General features: G+C 37.1%; 1 protein-coding gene across 1 annotated transcript in view; it reads left to right on the top strand.

Moving 5' to 3' along the window:
- The first annotated feature begins 6,870 nt into the window (after window positions 1–6,870).
- The window catches only part of itprid2 (ITPR interacting domain containing 2), a 56,253-nt gene continuing 36,310 nt past the window's right edge, over window positions 6,871–26,813 (top strand). Inside the window, exons 1-5 of the mRNA XM_047370924.1 lie at window positions 6,871–7,010; window positions 21,726–21,843; window positions 22,188–22,343; window positions 23,412–23,454; window positions 26,654–26,703. Coding sequence (XP_047226880.1) covers window positions 21,777–21,843; window positions 22,188–22,343; window positions 23,412–23,454; window positions 26,654–26,703 — 316 coding nt within the window. The 5' untranslated portion in view covers window positions 6,871–7,010; window positions 21,726–21,776. The remainder of the gene's footprint in view (window positions 7,011–21,725; window positions 21,844–22,187; window positions 22,344–23,411; window positions 23,455–26,653; window positions 26,704–26,813) is intronic.

Genomic DNA, 26,813 nt, shown 5'->3' with positions numbered 1-26,813 from the left:
GAAGGACCTGTATTTTTCTTTTGTTCTGGGATGGATTTGCTAATTTCTCAACAAAACTCATTCCTCTCTTGGACACAGAACCTGTCTCTTTCCTGAACAATGTGACGGCTCAATATTCCCACGGTGTTTATGCTGGCAAAAGGAATATGAGATTTACAATTCTGTTCTTGATATAACTTTGCAATATTTTGTTTGTTTTCCATAATGTTACACAAAGAAGCAGCATGTTTGAACTGTTGTTGTTGAGTATGGTTGTCCCACTTGTTGCTGCACAGTGGCGCAGTTGGTAGCACTGTTGCCTTGCAGCTAGACGGTCCTTTCTGCATGGAGTTTGCATGTTCTCCACGTGTATGTGTGGGACCTGGTACTCTGGCTTCCCACAGTCCAAAACATGACTGTTAGATTAATTGGTTTCTCTAAATTGCCATTAGGTGTGAATGAGTGTGTGCTTGGTTGTTTGTCCTGTATGTCTGTGTTGCCCTGCGATGGATTGGCGACCTGTCAAGGGTGTACTATGTCTCACGCCCGTAGACTGCTGGAGATAGGCACCAGCTCCCCTGTGACCCACTATGGAATAAGCAGTATAGAAGATGAATGAATGTTTAAATGCGTGGTAATTGTCTAAAGTGTAAGAAATTGATTAAATTCTATGAAAAAATGTCTCTTTTATTATTCAGGCATTTAGTGAATAAATATAATTTGGCTGATACAAACTTACCTAAAATGGGAAAACTTTAGTGGAATTTATTGACCGACAGTGAGGAAAAAAGTAACATGTCATTTTATACAGGTCCTTCTCAAAATATTAGCATATTGTGATAAAGTTCATTATTTTCCATAATGTCATGATGAAAATTTAACATTCATATATTTTAGATTCATTGCACACTAACTGAAATATTTCAGGTCTTTTATTGTCTTAATACGGATGATTTTGGCATACAGCTCATGAAAACCCAAAATTCCTATCTCACAAAATTAGCATATCATTAAAAGGGTCTCTAAACGAGCTATGAACCTAATCATCTGAATCAACGAGTTAACTCTAAACACCTGCAAAAGATTCCTGAGGTCTTTAAAACTCCCAGCCTGGTTCATCACTCAAAACCCCAATCATGGGTAAGACTGCCGACCTGACTGCTGTCCAGAAGGCCACTATTGACACCCTCAAGCAAGAGGGTAAGACACAGAAAGACATTTCTGAACGAATAGGCTGTTCCCAGAGTGCTGTATCAAGGCACCTCAGTGGGAAGTCTGTGGGAAGGAAAAAGTGTGGCAGAAAACGCTGCACAACGAGAAGAGGTGACCGGACCCTGAGGAAGATTGTGGAGAAGGGCCGATTCCAGACCTTGGGGGACCTGCGGAAGCAGTGGACTGAGTCTGGAGTAGAAACATCCAGAGCCACCGTGCACAGGCGTGTGCAGGAAATGGGCTACAGGTGCCGCATTCCCCAGGCCTGGGCTACAGAGAAGCAGCACTGGACTGTTGCTCAGTGGTCCAAAGTACTTTTTTCGGATGAAAGCAAATTCTGCATGACATTCGGAAATCAAGGTGCCAGAGTCTGGAGGAAGACTGGGGAGAAGGAAATGCCAAAATGCCAGAAGTCCAGTGTCAAGTACCCACAGTCAGTGATGGTCTGGGGTGCCGTGTCAGCTGCTGGTGTTGGTCCACTGTGTTTTATCAAGGGCAGGGTCAATGCAGCTAGCTATCAGGAGATTTTGGAGCACTTCATGCTTCCATCTGCTGAAAAGCTTTATGGAGATGAAGATTTCATTTTTCAGCACGACCTGGCACCTGCTCACAGTGCCAAAACCACTGGTAAATGGTTTACTGACCATGGTATCACTGTGCTCAATTGGCCTGCCAACTCTCCTGACCTGAACCCCATAGAGAATCTGTGGGATATTGTGAAGAGAACGTTGAGAGACTCAAGACCCAACACTCTGGATGAGCTAAAGGCTGCTATCGAAGCATCCTGGGCCTCCATAAGACCTCAGCAGTGCCACAGGCTGATTGCCTCCATGCCACGCCGCATTGAAACAGTCATTTCTGCCAAAGGATTCCCGACCAAGTATTGAGTGCATAACTGTACATGATTATTTTAAGGTTGACGTTTTTTGTATTAAATACACTTTTATTTTATTGGTCGGATGAAATATGCTAATTTTGTGAGATAGGAATTTTGGGTTTTCATGAGCTGTATGCCACAATCATCCGTATTAAGACAATAAAAGACCTGAAATATTTCAGTTAGTGTGCAATGAATCTAAAATATATGAATGTTAAATTTTCATCATGACATTATAGAAAATAATGAACTTTATCACAATATGCTAATATTTTGAGAAGGACCTGTACAATGTATAAAAATATCTGATGTCAGGGGTGGACTGCCACCATTAGGGCTATAGTGTCATGTATTGTGTGGTTGAAGCGGGACCAAAATGCAGGTAAACGTTTTTTTTTCAGGAGCATGGTAGTAGAGGGTCTTTATTATAAAGATGACAGAAAAACGTACCGATGGGGCACAAGGAGAGCAGGACATGGAGCACAGACTGTGCAACTGCAGGAACCATCACTGAACAATGAAAGCCAGGTAGCTTTAACACCGAAGATGCAATCAGTGACACGGGAAACAGGTGAGTCTAATCAGGCAAATGTTGAGGAACTGTGAGACAGCATTTAACATGGCAGCATATGACCTGTCAACTTTTATAATATAATATATATATAATATAACAATACCTCTAAAGTAATATCCTATTTAACTGGTTTCTACATGATGTCAATTAATAAAACTCATTTTAAGCAATCCACCCCTAAGCCTAACAATTGAAGAAATTGCTTAAGGGAGTTTTAAACTGCTACTTTTCTAACTTCCTGCATTAGCTGCCTAGGCTTCACTGCAAACACTAATATAATTTTCTTTTATTTTGACAAAAGAAATAAATATTTACATCTTTGGAAATTAAATTCACACAAGTGAAGAGATAAAAACATTGCAATCATGAGATAAAAACAATGCAATCATGACTAATTATTTGTATTTTAGTTATGCAAAAGGCAGAAAAGTAAGGGTCCGTATTCTCCAAGACTGTATGTCAGTTTTGTTCAGTCATTACCCTGCAGCCAGTTTACACTGAATGCTTGAAAAACTGAACTGATGAGCACACAGCAGGAGGCGAGGAGTAGATAGGGTTTATCTAAAAAGTGCAAGCATTAACTAACTTGCTCCTATTTAGGAAGTCATTTGGCTGGATCAGCGCTGACTATCCACAAAGAAGGATGTGGACTTTGGAGCAGGCCGCCCAGCAGTAAAGAGGTCGTCATAGTGATGACAGAGCGGCTGCTGCGTGGTAACCAGGCAGCTTTGGAGGACTTGTGTATCTGTACATCAATGTGGACCCCCTGACAGCTAATGGTTAACTTAAAATCAATGTCTGCTTGGATTTATGAAGGTAATGCTTCGAGTGCTATCAGGCAGATTGGTAATATCAGTCATGAAAAAGAAGGAGCAGCATTTTTATTTGCGTAAATGCATCACTTTATCTGTAAGATATTGAACAGAAAACAGAATGTGATTTTTTTTTACAAATTATTTGAAGCAAAGTAAAGAAACCGCCGAGCAATCCGCTGCTGAATAATAGTTATTATTCTATACTGTTGGCTGTGTGCGACTGTGTGTGTGTGTGAGGAAAAGGTCAGATCATCCTATTCATAAAGAAAACGCCCACAGTAGAGTATTCAGTGAAACCAGAATCCAAACTAAGAGCTCCAGAATAAGACCCCTCAGTTTACTAACTCCAAACACGCATTATTTAAAAACTTTAGAGCTGGTTTATTCTAACAAATATTATGTCAGATGGAAATTGTATAGAAATCTCCATCTTTATCTTTTATGTTGTGTTGAATTATCAAGCTGTTTCGCAGTACATATTAAATTATATGGTGCATATGTTCATAAAAATCAAAGTATATATAAGTCAATAGCTAATTTTTAAGAGCTTTGAAATGTTATGTTGCAGAACTACTTAACATCAACAGCAGCAGCAGTCTTTAACAGGATTTGCGTTGTTTGACAGCGTTTGGTTTCCATCTAGCGGCCAACAGAAGCTATTGCAGGTAAAATCATCAAGCATTTTCTGTCTCTTTCTTAGTATTGTTGTGTAAATATGTTTACTCTCAGAAAATGTAGCTGTTTATACACTATATTGCCAACAGTATTGGTTCTCATTACCAAATCAATTAATTCTGGTGTTCCAATCACTTCAGTATATGCAGGTGTATAAAGTTTAGTGTGGAGAAACTTGACTGGCCTGAAAGTTGAGGTCAGCCTGAGTCCTGACCTCAACTTTCTTGAACACCTTTGGGATGGATTAGAGCGGAGGCTGCATTTCTGGTTTCTCATCTAACTATGAACACACTCCTAAACCTTTAGGAAGATGTTTACAGAAAAGTTAAAGTTGCTATTGCTGGCAACGGTGGGTCCATCAACAAATTGGACCCGATAGATTAAAAATAGGATGTCAACAAAGTTCATGTACATATAAAAACAGAGCGACAAATAGTTTGGCATCATAGTGAATGTTGTAATTGTTTGCATGTGTACCTTGGGATTAGTATTTTTGGCACTGAACTTACTCATAGAGTAAGTACACATTTTGAAAATTCACCTCAGATTATTTATCCTTTTTTTTTACTTTAAAAACATTATTTTTACTTTACAGTGACTACATCAAAATATTTGCCTAGCATAGTGAGCATTTGCTCAGATTGTTAACACTTCTGGGTGTTACAATAATACCAACTCTTGGTTTTGTGCTTTGGAAACCATTGTTAGGAATAAACTTTATTAATATGACTCATAGCTGTTTTTCCCATTTATACCATAGTAATATAAAACACAAGTTCTAATGTTTCCCTTTTGTTAGAATAGGATAAGAATGCTCATTGACACACATTACAAGGATAAATGGCCCAAGGATTGTCATAAATGACCTGAAGCTGGGGCACTGGGTTTGATAGTGGAGCAGCTGGTGTAACTGGTTTGATTAGAAAGCTACAGCACACTTAGATATGGACACCCGCTACTAAATAATCTAACAGATAGACACCACAATGGTGACACATAGTCTACTGATAAACACTGAGGGAGAGCACATCCATTGCATTGGAGTACCAGATATAAAACTTCATGTGACCTTCTATCAGGGCTCTTCATCATCCTCTAACAGACGGCGACAATCCGAGACAGGAGCCTCAGCGCTGATCTCTGTAATCATTCCTTTGCCTTAATTTAGATTAAAAAGAGCTAAAAGTTAGAAACTGTTTGAGAGTCATTCCTTTAAGAGTCAGGGTTACATATAGTGTGTGATCGCTTCTGGGGACCAAGTACCGCCAACAGCGTGCGGTAGGTCGGACACCATAGCAAACTCAAAACTTGTGTTAACATTAAAAATAGACCTAATGATCTGACGTTGTTTGTAAAAAATGAATTGTTTGTATCCACTAATATAGTCACTTCATATTGAGTTAGTTGAATTCTTGGCATGTTTTCTAGCTTTTACCAAGAATGTATGGCCCCCAGAGACTTTGAAATTGTTCATTGATACTTATCTGCACAGTTGAAAAAGTTGTTGTGTTTTATTTACATAATTTCAGCAATCAAAATGGTAAAATAATGTTTCTCAGTTTTCTGAACATTGTTTGGTTTTCATGAATTTTGTCAGGCAGTAAGAGAAGAATTTCAACGATTTTAACCAGAGTTTCAGGAAATAAAGATGTTACTGATAAAGAGAAAGTTTCCATTTGGTGCAACTCTTATTAAAACCAGTTCCACCTTGGTTTCAGCATTACGAGACCTCTGATTATCCGCCCCATAACAGCAAGTGGACTTGAATTGTCACAAATGTCAAGCTTACAAACGTATGTTTTTGTAATAATCATTAACACTTGTAAGAAAAGAACATTCTGTTAATGTTTGAGCTTTGGGAGTTCAGAATGACACCAAAAACAATCCCCTTCATAAACATGCTAAAAACACACTATTAACCAAGTGCTTTCAACACAAATCACGTGATTCATGTGAGTCAGGTAAAACACATTGAGTTGTCCCGTCATTTAATATAATATTTTAGGTTCAGATTTTTGTTTCTTAATTTTGAATTTCAAACCATAATAGCTCGTGGGGGTCTCTGTAAAAGACCATCTGATGTGTTTTTTAAAACAGTCTTCGATCCTTTATTTTTTTTTACTTTTTTGTAGATTATTTATGTTTTTATGTGTTTGTAGGGGCTCAAAATGAGTCTCACATATGGCTGGTTACCTTAAAAGCAAAACAATTATGGTACAGTTTAGTTAAACAGTGAAGAGATATTTTTTACAGTCTTTCTGTTTGATTCACTGCAGTAATATAATTAATATAATCAGCTTTATTCACTCACAAACAATGAATGTCACTTCGGTTCCACTTTGCTCTCAGTGAATAAATTTAAATACATAAATATAAAAAGAGGTAAAACAAATAAGACGTTTTTTTTTTTTTTTTGAAAATATGTATATATACAGTATTTTTACACACACAAAAAAAAGAAGAATGTCATGGTTGAATTGGTTCAAACATGAATCATAAATCTTAAATGTTTTTAACCAAACCCTTGCATTTGAACCCACTATAGAGATGATAGATAATCATTATTATTTAGATATAAATGATAAAAAAAATACTATATTGACTTTGGTGAGCGATGGTTGAAGAAGAGCCCCAAAATCATTCTTTTTAGACCAGCATTGTTGTATTAGCAGCAGTGATCCAGCAGGTGTCGCTGTTTCCCCTCTCCAGCTCTCAAAGGACACACCTCCTCTCTCCTCCTCCTCCTCTGCATGTTGCTGCTGCTGCTGCAGCTGGTTTCAGGAAGCGGAAGCAGGAATGTTGGAGTGTTTTTGAGAAAAGTTTGGACACTTTTGACCATTTGAGCTCAGACTCGATTGAATTGCGGAGAAACGTGACGGTGAGTAACCGGAGCTGGTCTACACGGTTCCCGTCCGTGCTGCCGGGTGTTTGGATCTCTGTATCTGTGGAGAGTTTTAAATTGCGGCTGCTGTCAGCGTGTCCTTCGAGTCAGGGCTGAGCAGCTGAAACAGCTGGCTGGGCTGACACATTTAGGAGAAAAGTTAGTCCAATGTTCACAGAGGCTGGTCATGTTGGGAAAAGGCGAACTGAAGAAAGCCTGATGGTTGTAGAGGGTTTGTTTCTGCGAGTTGTGTTTCAGTGTTGGCTGCAGTTGCATGTGGAGGGTTGACTAACAGGCTGGATGGCTCAACTGTAGAAATGCATGTTGACACTTGGGACTCTTCCTGTTGTTATGCATAAACTCTGCTACGGAGCAGTTTAAATGCATGTAGACATGGTTTTAAGAGTTTTAGGTGATACGTGTAACAGATGACACATTTGCAAGTACCCAGAAACAATATTGTCAAATTGTGTTTGGGAAAATGTGAGAAAATAGTTCAGATGAATTTGATAATTCCTGCATCTCAGGTGGTTTTACTCTGGATTAATTTGTGAAAATAAGGTACTTGGCATTTTTGTTGTTTTCTATTAGTCAGTCTTAAGAAATGACTTCATAGCTATATTCTCAGCTTTATTTTTTTAAACGTAATAGTTCATGTCTCTCATTTGTAAAAGCCCTGATTTTGAGTCTCTGGCTGCACACGTGCAGAAAAATAGCCTGGTGAATTTTAAAATGATTTTTAGCCACTTTTATTGGTATCACAATAAATTGGCCAGAATGGTGTTATTTGAATTTTAGGGCCATATCGGCCATTCCTAAATGACAGCAACCTAGTGTGAAAAATGTTATCTGCCTTCAGTGAGCTGCCTAAACCTAAAGCCTGGTGAAATGAGTTTTATGTTTTCATTTTTCAAATTCCATCTTCTTTTAGTTAATTTCAGAATCACTTACAAAGTAAACACATTCTTTAACATTAGTGTAACTAATCATGCGGTTGAATGAAATTGTCAGCAGTTGAATTGTAAAAATATTGGGACTACTGGGACTCATTTTGTTTTTTTAAAGTTCCTAAAATGAACCCGTCAGTTATCTGTAAGGGTGTTTTGTGTGATGAAAAGGTAACACATATGGAAAGAAAGAAACGGTTGTTTTTTTGTTAAGTTTTATAGACATGGACTTAACATTCACATTACATTTCATCAGTATTACATTGTCTGCAGTAGTATTATAATGGTGTTCAATTTATTTACTCATAAATGTTTAGACCTCCAAAATTGATCTGTAACCGAATGTTTTCCGTGTTATTAAATTTATACTTGTACCGGCTGTGTAATGGAAACAGGTTTCGCATGTTGGCTTATCGATGAATCTGTATTTGTTTAGCAACGTTACTGAAGCTTACTGCCGCTGCAACAGTTTGACAGTAAATCACTCTGAGATAAACATACAGAAGACAAGCTCATTACCCACTGTTTGCTGTTTTGTTCCCATCAAATTACAATAATTATTTAAAGATATGTAAATAGCTTTTTTTTTTTGGTTACATTTCTTAACGCATTATCTATAGATGAGGTGCAATGTTTTACTCAATGTCATTGTACTTTTAAAGCAATTTGCATGTAAAAGGCTGATTAAAAATGTATTTTAAACAATGAAATTCTTTAAAAATGTTTGGTGAGATGCAGCTCCTGTTAAATTTATTACTACTTACGTAAATTAATTATTTTATTAATTAATTATTTTAATGTCATATCAGTTGGTGATCTTAGGGCTCTCTGGAAATGCAACAGAATGGAAAAAACATGCCAGTAAATGTACTGAATTCATAAGTCATCTAAAACGTAAAAGTGAAATGTGCTTTTAAAGAGATCTGAATGAGATGTTTTCTTCCCTTTAGGAAACCTTAAGGAAATGGCAACTTAGTTCAAGCAAAAAAACAAAAACAAACAAAAAACATAATTAAATATTTAGTTAAAGTTTTGCCTTGGTTTCTTTCTGGCTTACATTATCACAGCTAGCTGCTACAGAAACCTTGAAAAGTATCACTTCTATTTATTGAGTTTAGCCTCGTGGCCACAGGGGTTGCTAGGGATGTTGCATTATCAGAGGTCAATAACCATGTGCATTTATTAAGCAATGAGTCCTATGCTGCTGGTGCTTATAGGTTGTTCAGCTCAGTGAAAAACTGGTATGGAAAAAGAGAATGAATTGCTGACTACACTGACCCGGTACACATGCAATATATGTGACAGCGGTGCAACAGAAACGATACACAGACCTCTTGTACATGACAGAGCTGAAGATTTTACGAAAATGCGGTTCATTTCTTCACTTTCAGACCACATACACATAAGATAAACAATGTGACAGTAGCTTGAAATGGTTCTTTGCTTCATACATTTGTTAATTTCACTGTATAGTTTGAATAAACAAGTAAAGTTCAAGTGGAATCCCTATTATCTTCCCATGCCAAGGCTGCACCTGACAGGTTGTCATTTTACTGCAGAAATGGTTTGGATTTGATGAACCGACTGTCAGAATAGATCCATTTGTCCTCGCTCGATTATTACCCCCTATTATGTTTGGATTTTGTCTGCTGACTTTTAAATTCCCTGCTATTATTCTTTACAGACCAGAACAAGACAAACCAGTGTTTGTAATTATAATTGATATGTTTATAGAGCAGGAGATTAAATCTCACATAACTTTGGTTGAAAGGAGCAACTTGATTTGCACAATTAAGGCAGCTGAAGGGAAATTTAGGTCCCGACTAGCCTCAGTTACAATGTTTTTTTACACGTTCCCTCTGAAATGTTTAGGTCCTCTTGATGGAGTCAGAAGACAGAATTATTGTAAAAGTTTGTTTTTGTACATTGTTAAAATGCACCCTTATGACAGAAAGATCTACCTTTTTCAATATATTATTTAAAAAAAATAAAACTAACATTCTTCAAAATAGAGAGCGTGACATTTGGTTAGAGGCATATTTGTTGTAGATGACATTATAATAAACTTATTCTCCTCAAAAAGTATGGACTCCTTTGTGCAAGTTGAAGAAATATTTGTTGCACTGACTTTGCCATCCACCTATAATATAACAAATGACATGTAAAACTGAGGAAATAAAGTTTTCTTTATTTTCATGACTGAATATTGTAGCTTCACACTGAAGGCATCAAAACTATGAATTAACACATGTGGAATTACATACTGAACAAAAAAGTGTGAAACAACTGAAAATTTGTCTTATATTCTAGGTTCTTCACCTTTTGCTTTGATTACTGCTCCGCACACTCTTGGCATTCTGTTGATGAGCTTCAAGAGGTAGTCACCTGAAATGGTTTTCCAACAGTCTTGAAGGAGTTCCCAGAGATGCTTAGCACTTGTTGGCCCTTCACTCTGCGGTCCAGCTCACCCCAAACCATCTCGATTGGGTTCAGGTCCGGTGATTGTGGAGGCCAGGTCATCTGGGGCAGCACCCCATCACTCTCCTTCTTGGTCAAATAGTCCTTACACAGCCTGGAGGTGTCTTGAAGCTCATCAACAGAATGCCAAGAGTGTGTGGAGCAGTAATCAAAGCAAAAGGTGAAGAACCTAGAATATAAGACAAATTTTCAGTTGTTTCACACTTTTTTGTTCAGTATATAATTCCACATGTTAATTCATAGTTTTGATGCCTTCAGTGTGAAGCTACAATATTCATAGTCATGAAAATAAAGAAAACTCTTTGAATGAGAAGGTGTGTCCAAACCTTTGGTCTGTACTGTATATATATATATATATATATATATATATATATATATATATATATATATATATATACTGCTCAAAAAAATAAAGGAAACACTCAAATAAAACATCCTAGATCTGAATGAATGAAATATTCTCATTGAATACTTTGTTCTGTACAAAGTTGAATGTGCTGGCAACTAAATCACACAAAAATCATCAATGGAAATCAAATTTATTAACCAATGGAGGCCTGGATTTGGAGTCACACACAAAATTAAAGTGGAAAAACACACTACAGGCTGATCCAACTTTGATGTAATGTCCTTAAAACAAGTCAAAATGAGGCTCAGTATTGTGTGTGTCCTCCACGATTCAGGTCTGGGGAACGGGCGGGCCAGTCCATAGCTTCAATGTCTTCATCTTGCAGGAACTGCTGACACACTCCAGCCACATGAGGTCTAGCATTGTCCTGCATTAGGAGGAACCCAGGGCCAACCGCACCAGCATATGGTCTCACAAGGGGTCTGAGGATCTCATCTCGGTACCTAATGGCAGTCAGGCTACCTCTGGCGAGCACAAGGAGGGCCTCCAAAGATATGCCACCCCACACCATTACTGACCCACTACCAAACTGGTCATACTGAAGGATGTTGCAGGCAGTAGATCGCTCTCCACGGTGTCTCCAGACTCTGTCACGTCTGTCACATGTTCTCAGTGTGAACCTGCTTTCATCTGTGAAGAGTACAGGGCGCCAGTGGTGAATTTACCAATCCTGGTGTTCTCTGGCAAATGCCAAGAGTCCTGCACGGTGTTGGGCTGTGAGCACAACCCCCCTTTGTGGACGTCGGGCCCTCATACCATCCTCATGGAGTCGGTTTCTAACCGTTTGTGCAGACACATGCACATTTGTGGCCTGCTGGAGGTCATTTTGCAGGGCTCTGGCAGTGCTCCTCCTGTTCCTCCTTGCATAAAGGCAGAGGTAGCGGTGCTGATGCTGGGTTGATGCCCTCCTACGGCCTCCTCCACGTCTGTGTGCTGGATTTCAGAAATGGACTAAAATGAAAGAAATGTACTGCAATTACTGTACTGTAATGTAAAATTTTTAGGACTGCAACTGATTCATTTGCTAATCGATTAATCTTTTTTAGATTAATTGATCAATAATCAGATAGCCAAAGGTGCTTAATAGGAGATTTTTTACAGGATTTGAACCAGGTTAAGCTACAGCTCTGCACCTGAGGCGTTCTGGATAGAGCAGATTTACAGATAAAACGATTATTCGATTAACTAATTATTTGTAGATTATTTCAATATTAATCACGATTAATATGGCAGGGATATATATATTTATTAATATAGCATTAATAATTCCAGCAGCAAATGTTCAATGGGCTAATATGTAAAAATACAGCAACAAAAACAGCCGCTCAGTCAATTTGTTTGAATATGAGGAAATGATTTTCCAAAACAGTTTTACTGACAATACGCATACATGACTGCAATATCAACATCGCCATTGGAATAGTAAATATTTGCATTTGAATCAGACCCCGAAAGAAGACGATGACCTGTTCCTTGCCTGATCAAGACGGTAAATGCAACCGTGCATGCCTTACGTCTGTTTTTCCTGTGGACTCAATAAATATGAGGTTGCATCAGGAGTTTCTGTGGGATAGGAGAACCTAACTGGTTTGTGACCACCAGCTTTTTATATATGTATGTTTTTTGGAAAATGTAGAAAATTTAAGCAGTGTAACACAATTTGACTACTAATAGTAGTCATGTTATAGTTTAGAATTCTTATCTTTTTCTACTGAGTGAAAATAATTTTAATAAAATAGGAAAAATACATATTTTTTGCCCCTCAGGTTAATAGACAGGCCTGGAATGAATTGCATTGTGAAGCAATTACATTTAAACTTCAGATGTTAATAATTCGAATCAAATTAAATCAATATTTATCCATGTAAGCACTACCATTAATTTTAAATAGCAGCTGAGTATTTGACTGTCCTCCTGTCCTCTGCTGTAACATTGAGCTGGACTCCATTGATGGTGAAACATTTGTGCAGAGCTGAACTCTTGAGCCTGGCTTCTGTCAGAGTGGACAGGCTAACTTAACATCTAGGCTGGATATCCATGCCATTAATGGGCCATCCTCGTCTTCCCGTGACACCCAGTTTACAGTGAACTGAAACAGAGAACGACCAGAAAATCCTCACATTTCAAATAGTTTATTGTATAAGTGTGTAACATAGATTTAGGGTTGCTTAAGAACAGTCTCATATTTTCATGAGTAACCTCTCAGGGCTAAATTTACATTTAATACCATTTGTCTCCTCTGTCTTTTATAATAACAGCTATGGTATCTATTTGCATGCCATATTAAGCCAGTTTACACTGTATCGATGTTCATAAACCAATAGTCTAATTACTCATGAAATGAAAATCTGAGGGGACATTCTTTACCTTTCCACTGACTGATCCCGAGCGCATGAAAGAACAGTAAGACATTTCTATGGATTTAAGATTTATTTGGAATAAATGGTAAAACTACACTTCACCTGCTCATCAAAAGAAGAGTCAATGAGAGCTAATAATGAATGAAATCAGAAATTAAATGTGTTATTATTCAACTTAATACCTACTAATTAATTCATTAATTTATTAAGCATAGTAAATGAGAATACACAGCTATGACAAACATTTCATTCTACAAACTACTGACTAAAAAGGCAGGTTTTATGACTGGAGTAAAGTCTCAATATATTGTAAAAAAAACGATTAAAGGCTGGTTATTAAAAGTTTTCAGGGTTTCAGAACCCCAAAGAAAGTGTTTTTTATTCAGGAATTGGGTTCTAACACCTACTTTAATGTTAGTCAATTAAAACAGGAGGAGGAAATTAAAGTCTATGAGCTACCTGGACCCATCAGCTTTCAGCACTAGAACCACCACATTAGAACAGGAAAAACGACTTGGTCTGAAGTTGCCCTGAAAAACCTTTCTGGATTTCCAAAGACTCAGACATGTCAGCGTATGATTTTATGTTTACCTTACTGTTGACCTTACTGTTGCACCCGTTAGTTCATTATTTGTGAAATAACTTGTGAGGTCACAGGTACTTTTCATAACAAAAAAATAATTTTTTAATTTATTTCCAAATTAAGCTTAAGAATGTTCTAAAGAATCAGTCCTAGAAAGTCTGTGTAACCCTTCGATTTTGCTACTGAAAATATGAAAATCAAAGATTTTGTTCTTGGTTATGTATTCAATGATGGACTCATCCAGTGATTTCTATCCAACAGCGCACAAAATTCCAGGTTAGGCAGTGAATGCAAAGTTCAAAAGGGAGACAAGTGATTGCTGTCAAAGAGATGACTATCAGTTTTAGGTGGGGACCAAATCAGTCCGATCTTCACAACACGTGTTTTTGCTCTGCATCCGACAAACAAAAGACTTCTGAGGTTTCGGTGCTCATCAGGCTGGAAATCTACCAAAGCCTTCTCCAGGAAATTTAGTCTGCTGCCAGCTATAGTTGCTCAGCCTGTAAAAGTATTACATAAAGCAGGAGGGGATCAGTTAAGAGGCATTGCTTCACGATGTCACAAATGTACTTCTGAGCAACTGAAATGGCTGATGTCAATGTCCAAGTTTACAGCCGTGTGAATATATGTAGTCAGTTGTGTGCTGAAAAAAAAACTTTGATTGTTTGAAAGAGAATCACAAGATGTCTATTTAAGGGTGTAGTCTTAAGAGAAAAGTGGTTCATGCAGCAAGACAATAGCGCGAAAAAACTGAAATTTAAGAGAGGAAATAAAAGTATTGTTTGGAATGGTGAAGTCGAAGTCCGGACCTCAGTCCAATGAAAATATTATAGGAGGGCCCAAATGGAGCAGTTCATGCAAATTTACCAGAGGGTGAAACTGTTTTTCTTACATTTGTATGAGCTGAAATTCTCAGGACGGATCAGCGGTTGTGTAAAGTTTTCAATGCAGAAAATTCACACCAGTAAATTTGTGTGAATGCTTTTGCTAATCTCAGACATATATCCAACAAAATCCCCTTAATAATTAGTTCTACATTTTTGTTTCAGTTGTTTTTATCATTATTTTTTTGGCAATAGTTTTTGGTATTTCTGCTTATGCCCCGCCTCTCCACCGACATGTTGCCAAACAATTTACATACAGGAAATAATCTTTAAGGAAAAGGCTGCCGTATAGATTTTGTTGCTGGATTGTGTGCCATGTTTCTGTGTGAAAAACTAAAACTTTTGGCTGTTTAAAAACAAAACTTTTTTTTGCAAAAAACTAGATAATTGTAATCTTTGAGTTGATATGTTTAATCAAGGTTTTTTACATTGTAAATTGACTTTTTTCTTATATAAACATTATAATGATTACACAGCAGTAATGTTGAAAATTCTGATAGATTACTAGTCACTTTCAGCTTACCAAGCCAAGTGTTAGTCCATTAACCGTTGGAAATATAGAGGGGATGTTAAATTAAAAAATGCAATAAATCTCTAAAACATATTTTTAATTACTATTTGGCTGATTTGACCAGTTATTTGAATTTTCTGTTGAATATAAATTACGAACATTTGAGGAAGGAGAGTACTCCACATTTCAACACCAGGAATTGCTTGTGTTTTAGTTGTCATACTGTCTGCCTCATTGTTTTGATGGATTTTTGTGACATCTTCCTGTGCTAACATTGAAGTTTCGTTTGAGTTTTAGGTGGCTGTTGTTTTAATGTTTAATGTTTGCTGCTGTTTTATACAGGGCAATACTTCACTTTTTTTGTAAATTAGAAGTCACCATGAGTTCACTTTAGTCATTAAGAGTGTGAAAACCTCTGATGTGGAGGTAAATGACCATGAGACTTTCAGTGGTGTTAAAGATGATTCAGCAGCCGATTTGCTTTCATTAATGCTGCCTCTGTCTGTTGTTTTCTGTCTATCTAGATTGTTTTGCTTTTCAGCAGAGATCTAAAAATAAATGTGCACCCCCCCCCCCCCCCCCCCCCCCCCCGTCTCTTTCTGTCTTTTTTTCTCTCTCACACAGGAAGTTATCCTGTTCTTCTCTCTAAACACTTATTTCCTGTTTCACACGTTCTCATTCAGATTTGGCGGCATGCTCATCTGGCTTGATACGTCCTTCTCTCCTTTCTCCTCTTTCGTTCTTTCACTCTATCATACTTCACTTCACCTTCCATGGTTTATTATGTGAGCTGATTGAGTCCCTGTCTTATGTCTGGTGAGCTAAATGAGCAAATTGGCAGAACATTTACACCTCATTTCCTTTTCTTTTCTGTGCAGTGAAAGACTGGGCTGCAAAGCATTGCCGCTGTTGGAGCCTGAAGAATACAATAAGGAGGGTGTTGGTGTGTTTTCAGTTTATGCAATAGAAACCTACTCCATTTGGAACAAATATCCTCCTGATAAAGTAGGAGCAATACAATAACTCCAGTATTGCCTCCAGTAATTAACTAACATTGGCATGGTAAAGTTACAAAATGAAAACCAACAGGGTCCCCTTAAGGTTCCATCTCAGGCTGTTTTCTTGTCTATATTAACTTCTCTTGGGGTCTATTTTCAAAAAGTATACTGTCAACTTCCTTCCAACAATCGATCAGTTAAGATTTTACTGTCCAATAAAGAAATTCAGGGAAACGCATGTTCCATCATTCTTTATTTATTCATTGTGTGGTCGGATTATTTCTGTTAAAACACAAATTTCGCTTTTTTAAAAATTTGTAGAATTGTTTTCTAGTGTTTAGGAGCATAGATTGAACAAATGACCAGAGGTGCAAACCAAATATGCTTTTTTGTGAATTCACAATGACACAAAACAAAAGGCTAAATGGATACTAGCAGTTTGATAAGAAAATTACAAATTGGGTCCATATGCTTAGATTTGTAAGTACGTTTATTTGTTAAGGGCCTTTGATAGACAAATCCATCACAAAGTGCTGTAGAGAAAGACATTAAAAAAACTATTAAAATTAAGTGCCAATAATATGACACACAATAAAACACAATAACAAATATGTAAAAGAGCCTGTTTAAATTAATGCAACAAGAACGAGAGAGAATTTATATACATAAAAATAGACTAGAGAAGAGTCAAATATTAAACCAAGATATCAAATGGTGGACTTGGACAAAAAGAAGCGACAGCCTCACTGATTTTTGTACATGTTTCAGGAGAAGCTATAATCATAATCTTAGTTATTTTAGTGTTTAAAACAAGGTAGTTGCTGCAAAGTCAATCAATAATCTGAGCTAAGCAGTGGACTAAAGTGGATAGAATATCCAACTGATGAGGCTTAAAAGACATGTACAGTTTAACATCATCTGCATAAAAATTATGAGAAATGTTATTAAAAGATTAAATAATGACATCTAAAGGGAGCATGTAAAAACTAATTAACAATGGACCCATACCCAACCCCTGTGGAACCCCACAAGTTAGAGAGGCGATCTTAAACTGAACTTGTTTGCCATATCAGAAAAAGTCCTCCCAGATAAATAAGAAGTAAACTAATCTAGTGCGGAACCAGAGATGAAGTAAAGATGTAAAGTAAAGATGAAGTAGTGGTAATAATTTCTTTCACTTTTTTGCATATCGTTTTTAGGAGCTTGCTCTTGAAACCAGATATAATACAGATCTGGTTACACTCAACCAATGCTGATATTGTATTCTTATCTCAAACTTGGCTTAAAAAAATCTGTGCTAGATGACTATATTTACATGTACTAATATGCCAAAAGTATTTGGTCAAACCACTAAATCGATTCTGGTTTTCCAATCACTTCCATAGCTGCAGGTGTATAAAGTTTGATATGGAGAAACGTAACTGCCCTGCACAGAGTCCTGACCTCAACCTTCGTGAACACATTTGGGATGAATCAGAGCAGATCCTTCAATTCTGGTTTTCTAATTTAACTATGAACACACTCCTAAACCTTGAGGAAGACTTTTAAAAAATTGTTAAAGTTGTTGTTATTGATGGAGTTCATTCACATGTAAAAGTAGACAAAGAAATGCTTTTGGCAATATAGTGTAAATGTTGAATAATTGGAAAACTTAATATGGAGTTATTTGAAAGTCAAGCCTTTTTGGTAACCTTTATTTTTGTTTTTAAACTAGAATCGAATTGCTCTGTTTGACGCTGAACTGGCCCGGAAATATTTCCAAAAAACATTTCTGGCCATGGTGACTGAACACGCACCTTTCTACAAATTCAAACTTAAAGGACGTGATGATCTGTGGTTTACAACATACCTGTCAGATGTTTCAATGCTGCTTGGACCAGAGCATAAAAATCAGGATTAGTAGAGGATTGGTGAAACCTTGGACAACTGAGAAATAAATTAACCAAAGAAATTCTAAATTCTGTTTTTCATTTATATGCAGATGACACCTTCATATACTGCACAGCACCACTCCTGCTGAGACCTTCCAGTATCTACAGTCTACTTTTGTTAGAGCACAAGAACAACTTTTTAATTTGCAGCTTGTCCTAAATGCAGATACAACAAAATCCTTGTTTTTCACCACTTCAAGATCTCCAAGATCAGCAATTTAATGAACAACCTTTCATAAGAGATGGTCAACATGTTGAGTTTGTATCAACTTTTAAATATGTAGGTTTTTTTTAATTGATGATCACTTAACTTTTAAGAAACAAAACTGAAACTTTTAATGGGATTTTATTACAGAAACAAATCTTGATTTTCCTTTACTGTAAAACAGTAATTGGTAGAAAACAGCTATTTACCTTTAATTGACTATGGTGATGGGCTCTATATAAATGCTTCTGTTCACTGTCTCCGGATGCTCGACAGTGTTTACCATGGGCCACTGAGATTCAATATTAACTCCAGCTTCCTTACTTTTCACTGTACATTATGCTAAAGCTTGCTGGGTGTCCCTGTGGGCCTGTTGTCTCTGTCACTGGTGTTTATTTGTTTAACACACCATTTTAGGTGTCACCCTGTCTTGCAGGTTTTGTCTTTTAAGAAAGAAAAATTTATGCCACAATTTCAGTGGATGTTATGCCGTTTGTTTTTCCCAAAGTTTAATCCTAACTAGGCAAGAAATCATTCCGGTTTTCAGCTCCCAGTAGTTTAGGTCTAGTACAAACTGATCTTCAACCTAAAGCTCTGGTGACACTGATTGTTTTATATAATCAATTTTTTTTTAACGTTAATTGTATTTCTTTATTGTTTTTAGTAATGTAACTGTGCTGCTACCTTCTTGGCCAGGTATCTCTTGTAAAAGAGATATTTTATCTCAATGGGAATAACCTTAAGTCCCACTCCAAGCTGTCAGCTGATCTTTTGTTTGTGTGGTTTGCTGGGAATGATCCAACAGAAGGCACTGTTTGCTGTGTATATTTTAGCCTGTCCCTCCTTTCTTTTGAACTACTTTATTTCCTTATATGTCTTACTCATTTGTCTGTGCATACAGAGCACATACGTGTTGCTGACAGCAACACACATTGTTTTCCAGATAAATCGCAGATTTTAAGAATTTAGCTGGAATAGGCTTTTTCAGACTGCTCTTCATAATGTAAGTGAATGAGAACCACTTGCCTTTTCTGCTTGGTGTATATAGGTGCTTGTATACAGGGTGCAATTGTTCAGGGATTTGGTTACCAACTTTTTTTTCATCGCTTTACTGCAAGAGGCAGATGTAACTAGAAACAACAGAAGACTTTGCATCCCCACGTGGTTGCAGAATGCCAACCACAAAGCTTCCCCGGCCTGTCTGCGTACCCTGAGTTCTTGTCTGTTTTACTGTAGATGTAGCGTTAGCTAACAAAATTAGTCCCGTACTGTATTTACAAAGATTTGTGAAAATTTTAAAAGAGGTTAAAATAAACCATAAAGTGAATGTGTCTAGTGGCCTTAAAGTGAGTTGTTTGTCATAGTCTGTCCTTCTTGATGCCAGTGGAGTTGCCTAATGCTGGCTTTAGGAGCAAGTTTTAAGGCCTCACTTTTTAGATTTGGATGTTTTGTTCTGGACAGCCTGAGTGTCTCACTGTTGCCACTGTGTATGGTTGTGTCTGTAATCTCAGCTGGCCTCCTGGTGGGTCATTAATAATAAGACACCTCTTAGCCACCCATCTCCCCATAAAACATATCTTTTTCTCTCTCCAGCTTTACTCAAGTGACTTATTTTGATACTTTTGATATACAAAATATTTGAATGTGAGCACATGCAGGAGTTTTTAAAATTTAGATTTTTCTCTTAGTTATTCATTTCAACTAGAGTTTAAATATTGACCATTATGTGTGAATTTGTGTTCAAAATCTTTTTATTACATCCTGTTTGATAATTTCATTTCTGGAGATGCACTGATCAGAGATTTCAGTCTGATTTGCAATTTTATTTTTTTTGTAAAGTTCCCCTGCCAATTCTGAGTTTAGCCGATTCTGATTTCTCTTTATGAGCCTTAATTTAACAGCATTGAAAATATTTCTTGATAGCCTTCCTCCTGTGAGTTATTATTAATTATTATTGAGAGAGCAGAGGTGATTGTGAAAGAGAGATGAGTTTAGGGATGGGTACCTTTCACATTCGAACTGATACGGTACCCATGCCCGATACCTGCAAATTGGTATCCGTACTGATTGGTACCAATTTTCAGTACTTTTGTGTGTGTTTATGTGGTGATTAATGTTAATTTGTTTAATAATAAAATCTTTAAAAAAAACATGTTTATTTCTGAATATATAGCCTTTTAATGATTAGATCAAAACAACATCAAGCTGTTTGTATAGTAACATCTCAGTTGTTGTGTAAAGCGCTTTGAGTGATCAGTATGACTGGAAAGGTGCAATATAGGATCAATACAGTTAGCATTTTGTTTCAAACACTTCATCTCCCATGTTGTTGGCTGCAGACGACGAGTCGCTAACTGATGGAGGCGTGCTAACAGTGCTGAATGCAGGGGTCTGATACTGACGAAAACTGCACTCTTCAGCCTTCAGAAAAATCTGGTGCTTAACCAGGTGCTTCCTCATATTATAAATATTCCCACCGCTGGCCTTGCACTTCGCGTCACAAATACTGCAGCGAGCGTAATCTGCATCACATTTGAAAAGTGGACCTGTACTTTCAAGCGCTTTCTATCGGCCATGCTTTGTTGACGGTACCAGCGGCTACTGACATCATTTCGCTCTTGTGCGTGGAATGCTGTGTTCATGTGCGGCATGGAAAATCGCCCACTCTTCCACTCCCTCAGTGTCACGATGATGTGTTTAGGTACCGAAACATGATACCGTTTGATTTTACCAACGGAATTCGGTCGGTACCTATAAAAGTACCGAATTCAGTACCCATCCCTAAAGGCGTTGCTGTTAAATCGAATAAACAAAGACAAAATTATTTGGAGGGCACATTTTTACCTGTTTCCAGGCATTTAAACGTGCAATTGGCACATCTAGTGTGGTTTTCTTGTCTAACCGCAAATCTTAGTCACTATCTTTATTCCCTGGAGAATGTTGACCCTTAACACAGAGATGTCAGAAAGGCTGCTAAAATTTCCAAATCCACAACAAAGGATGGAAGCAGAGCAACCTAAGACATTTAGCCTTCCTGTTATCTGCTTAAGGTTGTTCTAGGTCAGGTCTTTGCATGGTCGAGCTCTGTTCTGTAGCAGTGTGAATGAACATCTTCTGTAGTAAATACAGCTTTGTGCTTCTCCTGACTTCATTTTTACACCACACGAATTATTGAAAGTAGCTATAGTTTTAGTTTTCCTCCTTCAGTAACAACTTCAACACCCTAGTGTTGTTGTCAGCATGACCTGTTAGTAGTTGTGATGGTGCGTTCACTGTTTGCGAAATATTGTCTTTCTAAAAAGATTTCAGAAACAATGAAGCCTAATTTCTTGTTGCATCTCTAGTTGTTTCAGTTTAGGTCTGCTCATCTAGTAAATCAACCAACTAATACTTTCATTTTCCACAGCCATGCCAACAGCTGCAGATGTTGCTGCAGATTCATCAGTCCTCTGAATGAATGACAAAAACCACACACGTCAAAATGGATGTCGAAGTTCTAGATAGACACACCAGCAGTGTTCCAGGTGGGTTCTTCTTACTTTGCCATTCTTAAAATGCTCAAATAAGTTAATAAAGAATGTACCTGAAATTTACTATATTACTATGGTATTTAACAGATAGTTTAACAAAACTTTAATGTTGTTCAGCACATAATAATTATATGGATGACTGAGCACTTAGTCATGTCTTTCTTATTTATTATCAACCCAAATTGTAAAAAGACCAGTTAAAAAGCTGTTATCAGGGTAAGGAGTCCAGACTCAGAGGCTCTGCAAGTTTGAATTATCTCTGTTTTCTGCTGCCAAACCTCACTAACAATATTGTAATGTTCAGACAGGCTCCTAACTCCTGTTTGATTGATCTTCAGATCCCACTGTGGGGCCGGTGACAGTGGCCAATGAGCGCCGTCAAGCCTGGGCCAGAAGCCGGGACTCCATTGGGCAAGGGTCGAAAGCAGACAGCTGTGACCCCCAGCGGGCCCAGCACATGGAAAGTAATGGGGATACACAGAGCCAAGAACCAGGTTAGACTGAGCTTAAGCATTAGCAATGGTAAATGCTTAAAATGTGTAACAATCTTCAGCAGTATGTTTAAAAAAAAAAAAAATCATTGAACCAATTCCAAAAAATTATTGTTAGCAAAAGAGTTTATATCTGATCTTATGTTATCTGATGTCCTGAAATAGCTAAAATAAACATATGTTAAAGCTGTAAATACTCAGATCAGTTTGATCTTAAAAATGGATTAAGTTGCAGCTGCATTGCTTCACACTAAATTCAGGTGAATGGGAACTTTAACATTGCTAACAGTACAATAAGAAAATTACTTCCTATATACAGCATGTTTGAAACTTACTGGAACCTCTGTTATAAAAGCCTTATATTAAAGTATCTTTTAGCAAAGGCATAGTCTTGTGGCAAAAAATTTAGAAAAATCTACATTTTTTTTTTGGGTACTAACAGTTGTATCTTCCATGCTACCTAAAACATTTCCTTGAAAATAAATGTTACTAAGCTGTGCATTTTGATTTGTTCGTCGCTGAAATCCATCAGAGTCTGCTAATATTTAACAATAAAATATAACCTCCTTTTTCTCTGGGGTATGAACATGACACAGAGACCCGTTTCCAGCACCCACTTTTGAAATTTGGAGGGATAAGTGAATATGCTATTAAATTAAGCAAGAAAATGGTTATAGGAAAATAGGTAATGTCCTAAAGTAAAGCAGGCAAACAAATGTTAAAACCCTTTTAGAGAACCGCCAAAAAGATTGATATCTTGAGGTCACCAACCCTGAAACCTACTGGCTATTGTCTGGTGGTGTTTCCACCTGTCAGTATGTTCCATGTTCATAGTAATATTTTGCCAGTTCACATAGAGAAAAAGTGCAGGAAATTGATTTTCCCCAGCCAAATCTTTTTTAAACTTATAATTTAGTTTTTCTGTCTATACTGGAGGATTTACAGTCTGTGATCATTTAGGATTTCAGGACTGATATCATGTATTCTGGAATTGGCATATTACTTTTACAGAGGGTTGTCATCCCTGCAAAACATCTGTTGGATTAATGCTAACCTGTTTGTTTCTGCCAGGACAAGTTCCTAACAAGATTGCAACATGGCTGGTTGATTGCAGGTACAGTATTTATTCACTTATAATTTCCTACCTATTTTTGTGTGATGTTCTGGTTTAGGATGTTTTCTAAGTGTCACATAGTAAAGCAATTATTTTATAAGCATAACTTAACAGATATTTACTTTTTGATCTGCTGCAAGTTTAAAAATATTGCAAGCTGAAATGAGTAAATGATATGGAAATTATTTGTTTGAATGTAGTGTAAAAACTGCTAAATGGCTAGATCAGAATGTAAGGTTTGTGCTGGAGGAACTTTTACATCCCAACTAACTGGTTGAGTGGCATTTTCCCTAGCTGTTTTTGTTACTCATTAGTATATTCATATTTTCTCATGGTGTCCAAAAGCGGTGGTGTGTGTTATATCGGTGGCTGACGTTGGATCGACACAAAGCCAACGCCTAGGCATGCAACATGCAGAACCTCAGAAAACAGATACGGAATGAGGAGACCAACGCCCAGAGATAGGGCACATGATCTACAAAAAACTATGAAGCAAAGGGAGAAAGGAAGAACCTGACAGAAGATGGAAAGAGAGGCAGAAAAAGAAAAGGAGAGTAAACAGAGGAGGGGTTCCTCCTGCTGAGTCAACATTGTTATCATACGCTCACACGGTTTCAACCACTGCCACTCAGAATCCTCCGCAGTGCTCTGACAGACATGATACAACATCCCTGCAGCTACATTGCCAGCAGTATGGTTACTATAGCATCAGCTGTAGGGGCCCAAGGCTAACATGGCTGAACATGGAGAGTGGGACAAATTTCCATATACTGCAGCTGTGCATTGTTACACAACCCTTGGTGTGTGTGTTTAATGGTGACATAAAGTTTGTACCGTTGATAAGAGCTGCAGTTTGTGCAACAGCTCAGCGTTTCCAGCAACTAGCTGTGGGGTGTCGCTCAGACCTACCGTTACATAAGAAAAAACAAATCTGGTAACTAGTTAGCCTGGGTTAACTAGTCTAGTCAGCAGAAGACCAAAACACACTCTTTAAGAAAATTACTTATTAAATTTAACCAAAGTCTTGTTCATTTTCTCATCCTGACAGGCAGCTGAGGTTACTTATGACAGACAGTAAAACTTGATTGCCTAGATGGTGTTTGACAGCTGCTTCTTGGTTTACTTAAACATAGCATGACAAGCATAGCAAGCCTGCCATTAGCATAACAGCTCATTAGCCAAGTAGCTTTACATAAAGCCAGTCTAGGAGTTAACGTCATATGTCCAACTATATTTTCATACACAACCTGGGGATTCTACTTTCTGGATCTGACGAGCAGTGTTGCCTCATTTTTACATCTTGTATATGAATTCATCATCATCCATTTTATTTATAGGTGCCAATAGCTCAGCGTGATTAATAGCTCATGTTTTAAAGCTGAAGAATAAGTAACCGCACACCACGGTGTCTAACATGACCTTATAACCATTGCACAAACATTTGATCTGACTGGGTTTTAGTTTTTGGGTTTATACACAAATACCTATGTAGCTTGTAAAATTAATTGGCAGCTAAAAGTGCAAGGGTTTGTTTTTTGTTTGTTTTTCAGAGAAGCACCAATCAGGAATTTGTGGCCAATTTCCAATTAATTTATTGATTTATTTTTAACCGTTGATCTGCGTCATGCATTCTAGTCTTAAGTCATTATTTATTTCTACTTGGAGTAGAGGCAACATCACGGCATGCAAGATGGCAGTCACTGTAAAACTGGTTTTTACTAATATTTTAAAACAAAGACAAAAGTAATGAAAAAGTTGACATTTAAAGCCATCTTTAACATCTTATGTTAGTGATTGGTGTGGTAAGGACGACAAAAACAGCAGTAATAATAAAATAACAGTACCAGAGACTGGTAAATACATATAATTATTTCATATTTGATATTACATGTATTTATTTAATGATATATTTAGTTATTTAACTTCGACTCTTTTGGCCCTCCAAACACCTCAGGGGTCATATAACAATTATTCTGAAAATCATCTCACAACCCCCCACTTGGTGTCTCTCGACCCCTCGGGGGGGGTCCCGACCCTCACTTTGGGAACCCATGTCTTAGAGAATGTAGATCTTGACCTTACAGTACCATGAGATTTCCAAAGCCTGTCCACATTTTAAAATCCAGTATGTTCCATGACAGAGGTTAAAAGCTTAAAAAGGATGAAACAAAACAACTTTTGCTGTACTCCATTTAGCCACCAGAACTTGAACATGTCAGACTATGCAAGTTGGATAATATAAAATGTTTAAAAGCTTGTGTGACACTAACGATGCTTGACAGCATGTGTTATTGCTGCAGCAGTATCACATCAAACATGTAGACATTGTCATACTGCACAATTTTTGTTGAATATTTCTGACACTGTTTAATATTTGTTTTAGGTTGTCGTAGGTTTTGAGAGTGCTAAATCCGTGAAATGTGCCCCTGTCACCCAGAACAATCAAAAACTATTTATTTATGCTCCAGACCACAGGTTTTCTTTCACAGCTAAATTTTACAACTGCTTAAAAATGCCCAGTGTGAATCTGGCAGACGTTTTACTTTCTCTTGCTGTCTTGCAGCGTTCATAAAACAGACATATTGTATAAAATGCTGTTTCCTTTTAAGTAACTTCTTACATCTCTGTGCTTCCTTTGGCTTAATTTCAAATACCTTACTAAACCTGAAATATCTGACTTAAGTCTACTTCTCAAAGGAACAACGCAAACATGTAGTTTATAGTAAGGTACATCTAAAGCACCATAGTACAAGAGATCGAACAAAGATCAGATTTTTGTGTTTCGGACGAGCCGATCATCGTTGATAGCTTATCAACCTGATAATAGAATGATTCCAGTTACTTACAGATTTGTTTGTACAAGTCAATTTCTTTTTTTTCCTATTGTAACTTCAAAATAATGTTGAAAAAGCACTGACAATAAAACACATTAAAGAGATTGTTTTAATGTTTGCAATATCTTAAATTTTAGTATGTGGTTTAGCTACCAAAGGATATATAAAATAAACATTGCCAAATTATTGCTACCATTAAACACTTGGATGTTTCTGTATCTCGTTTGTTCTGTACAAAGCATATTTTAGATTATAAGGTTACCAATCTGCAAAAATGTTTTTTCCTGTATATTGTTACAATTGGTGGAAGCTAGGTTTAGATTTAGATTGATATTAACTTTTATGTTCTCTCTCTTCCTGTCCAGAAGTCCTCTTGGAGCCTCTCTAGATGATCAAAGTACTTCTCCCAGCAAAGGTAATCCATGGTTTGTTTTTTGTTGTTGATTATAAGAAACCTAAACGACTAGCCTGCTGACACTATTTTTACTCTTTGGGCTTTGGTGTCATGTAGCAACAAACTTGTTT

Source organism: Girardinichthys multiradiatus, chromosome 7 (genome assembly GCF_021462225.1).
Source record: "Girardinichthys multiradiatus isolate DD_20200921_A chromosome 7, DD_fGirMul_XY1, whole genome shotgun sequence".
Classification (NCBI taxonomy): domain Eukaryota; kingdom Metazoa; phylum Chordata; class Actinopteri; order Cyprinodontiformes; family Goodeidae; genus Girardinichthys; species Girardinichthys multiradiatus.
The sequence above is the reverse complement of the archived record's forward strand: the minus strand, read 5'-3'. Positions and strand labels throughout refer to the sequence as shown.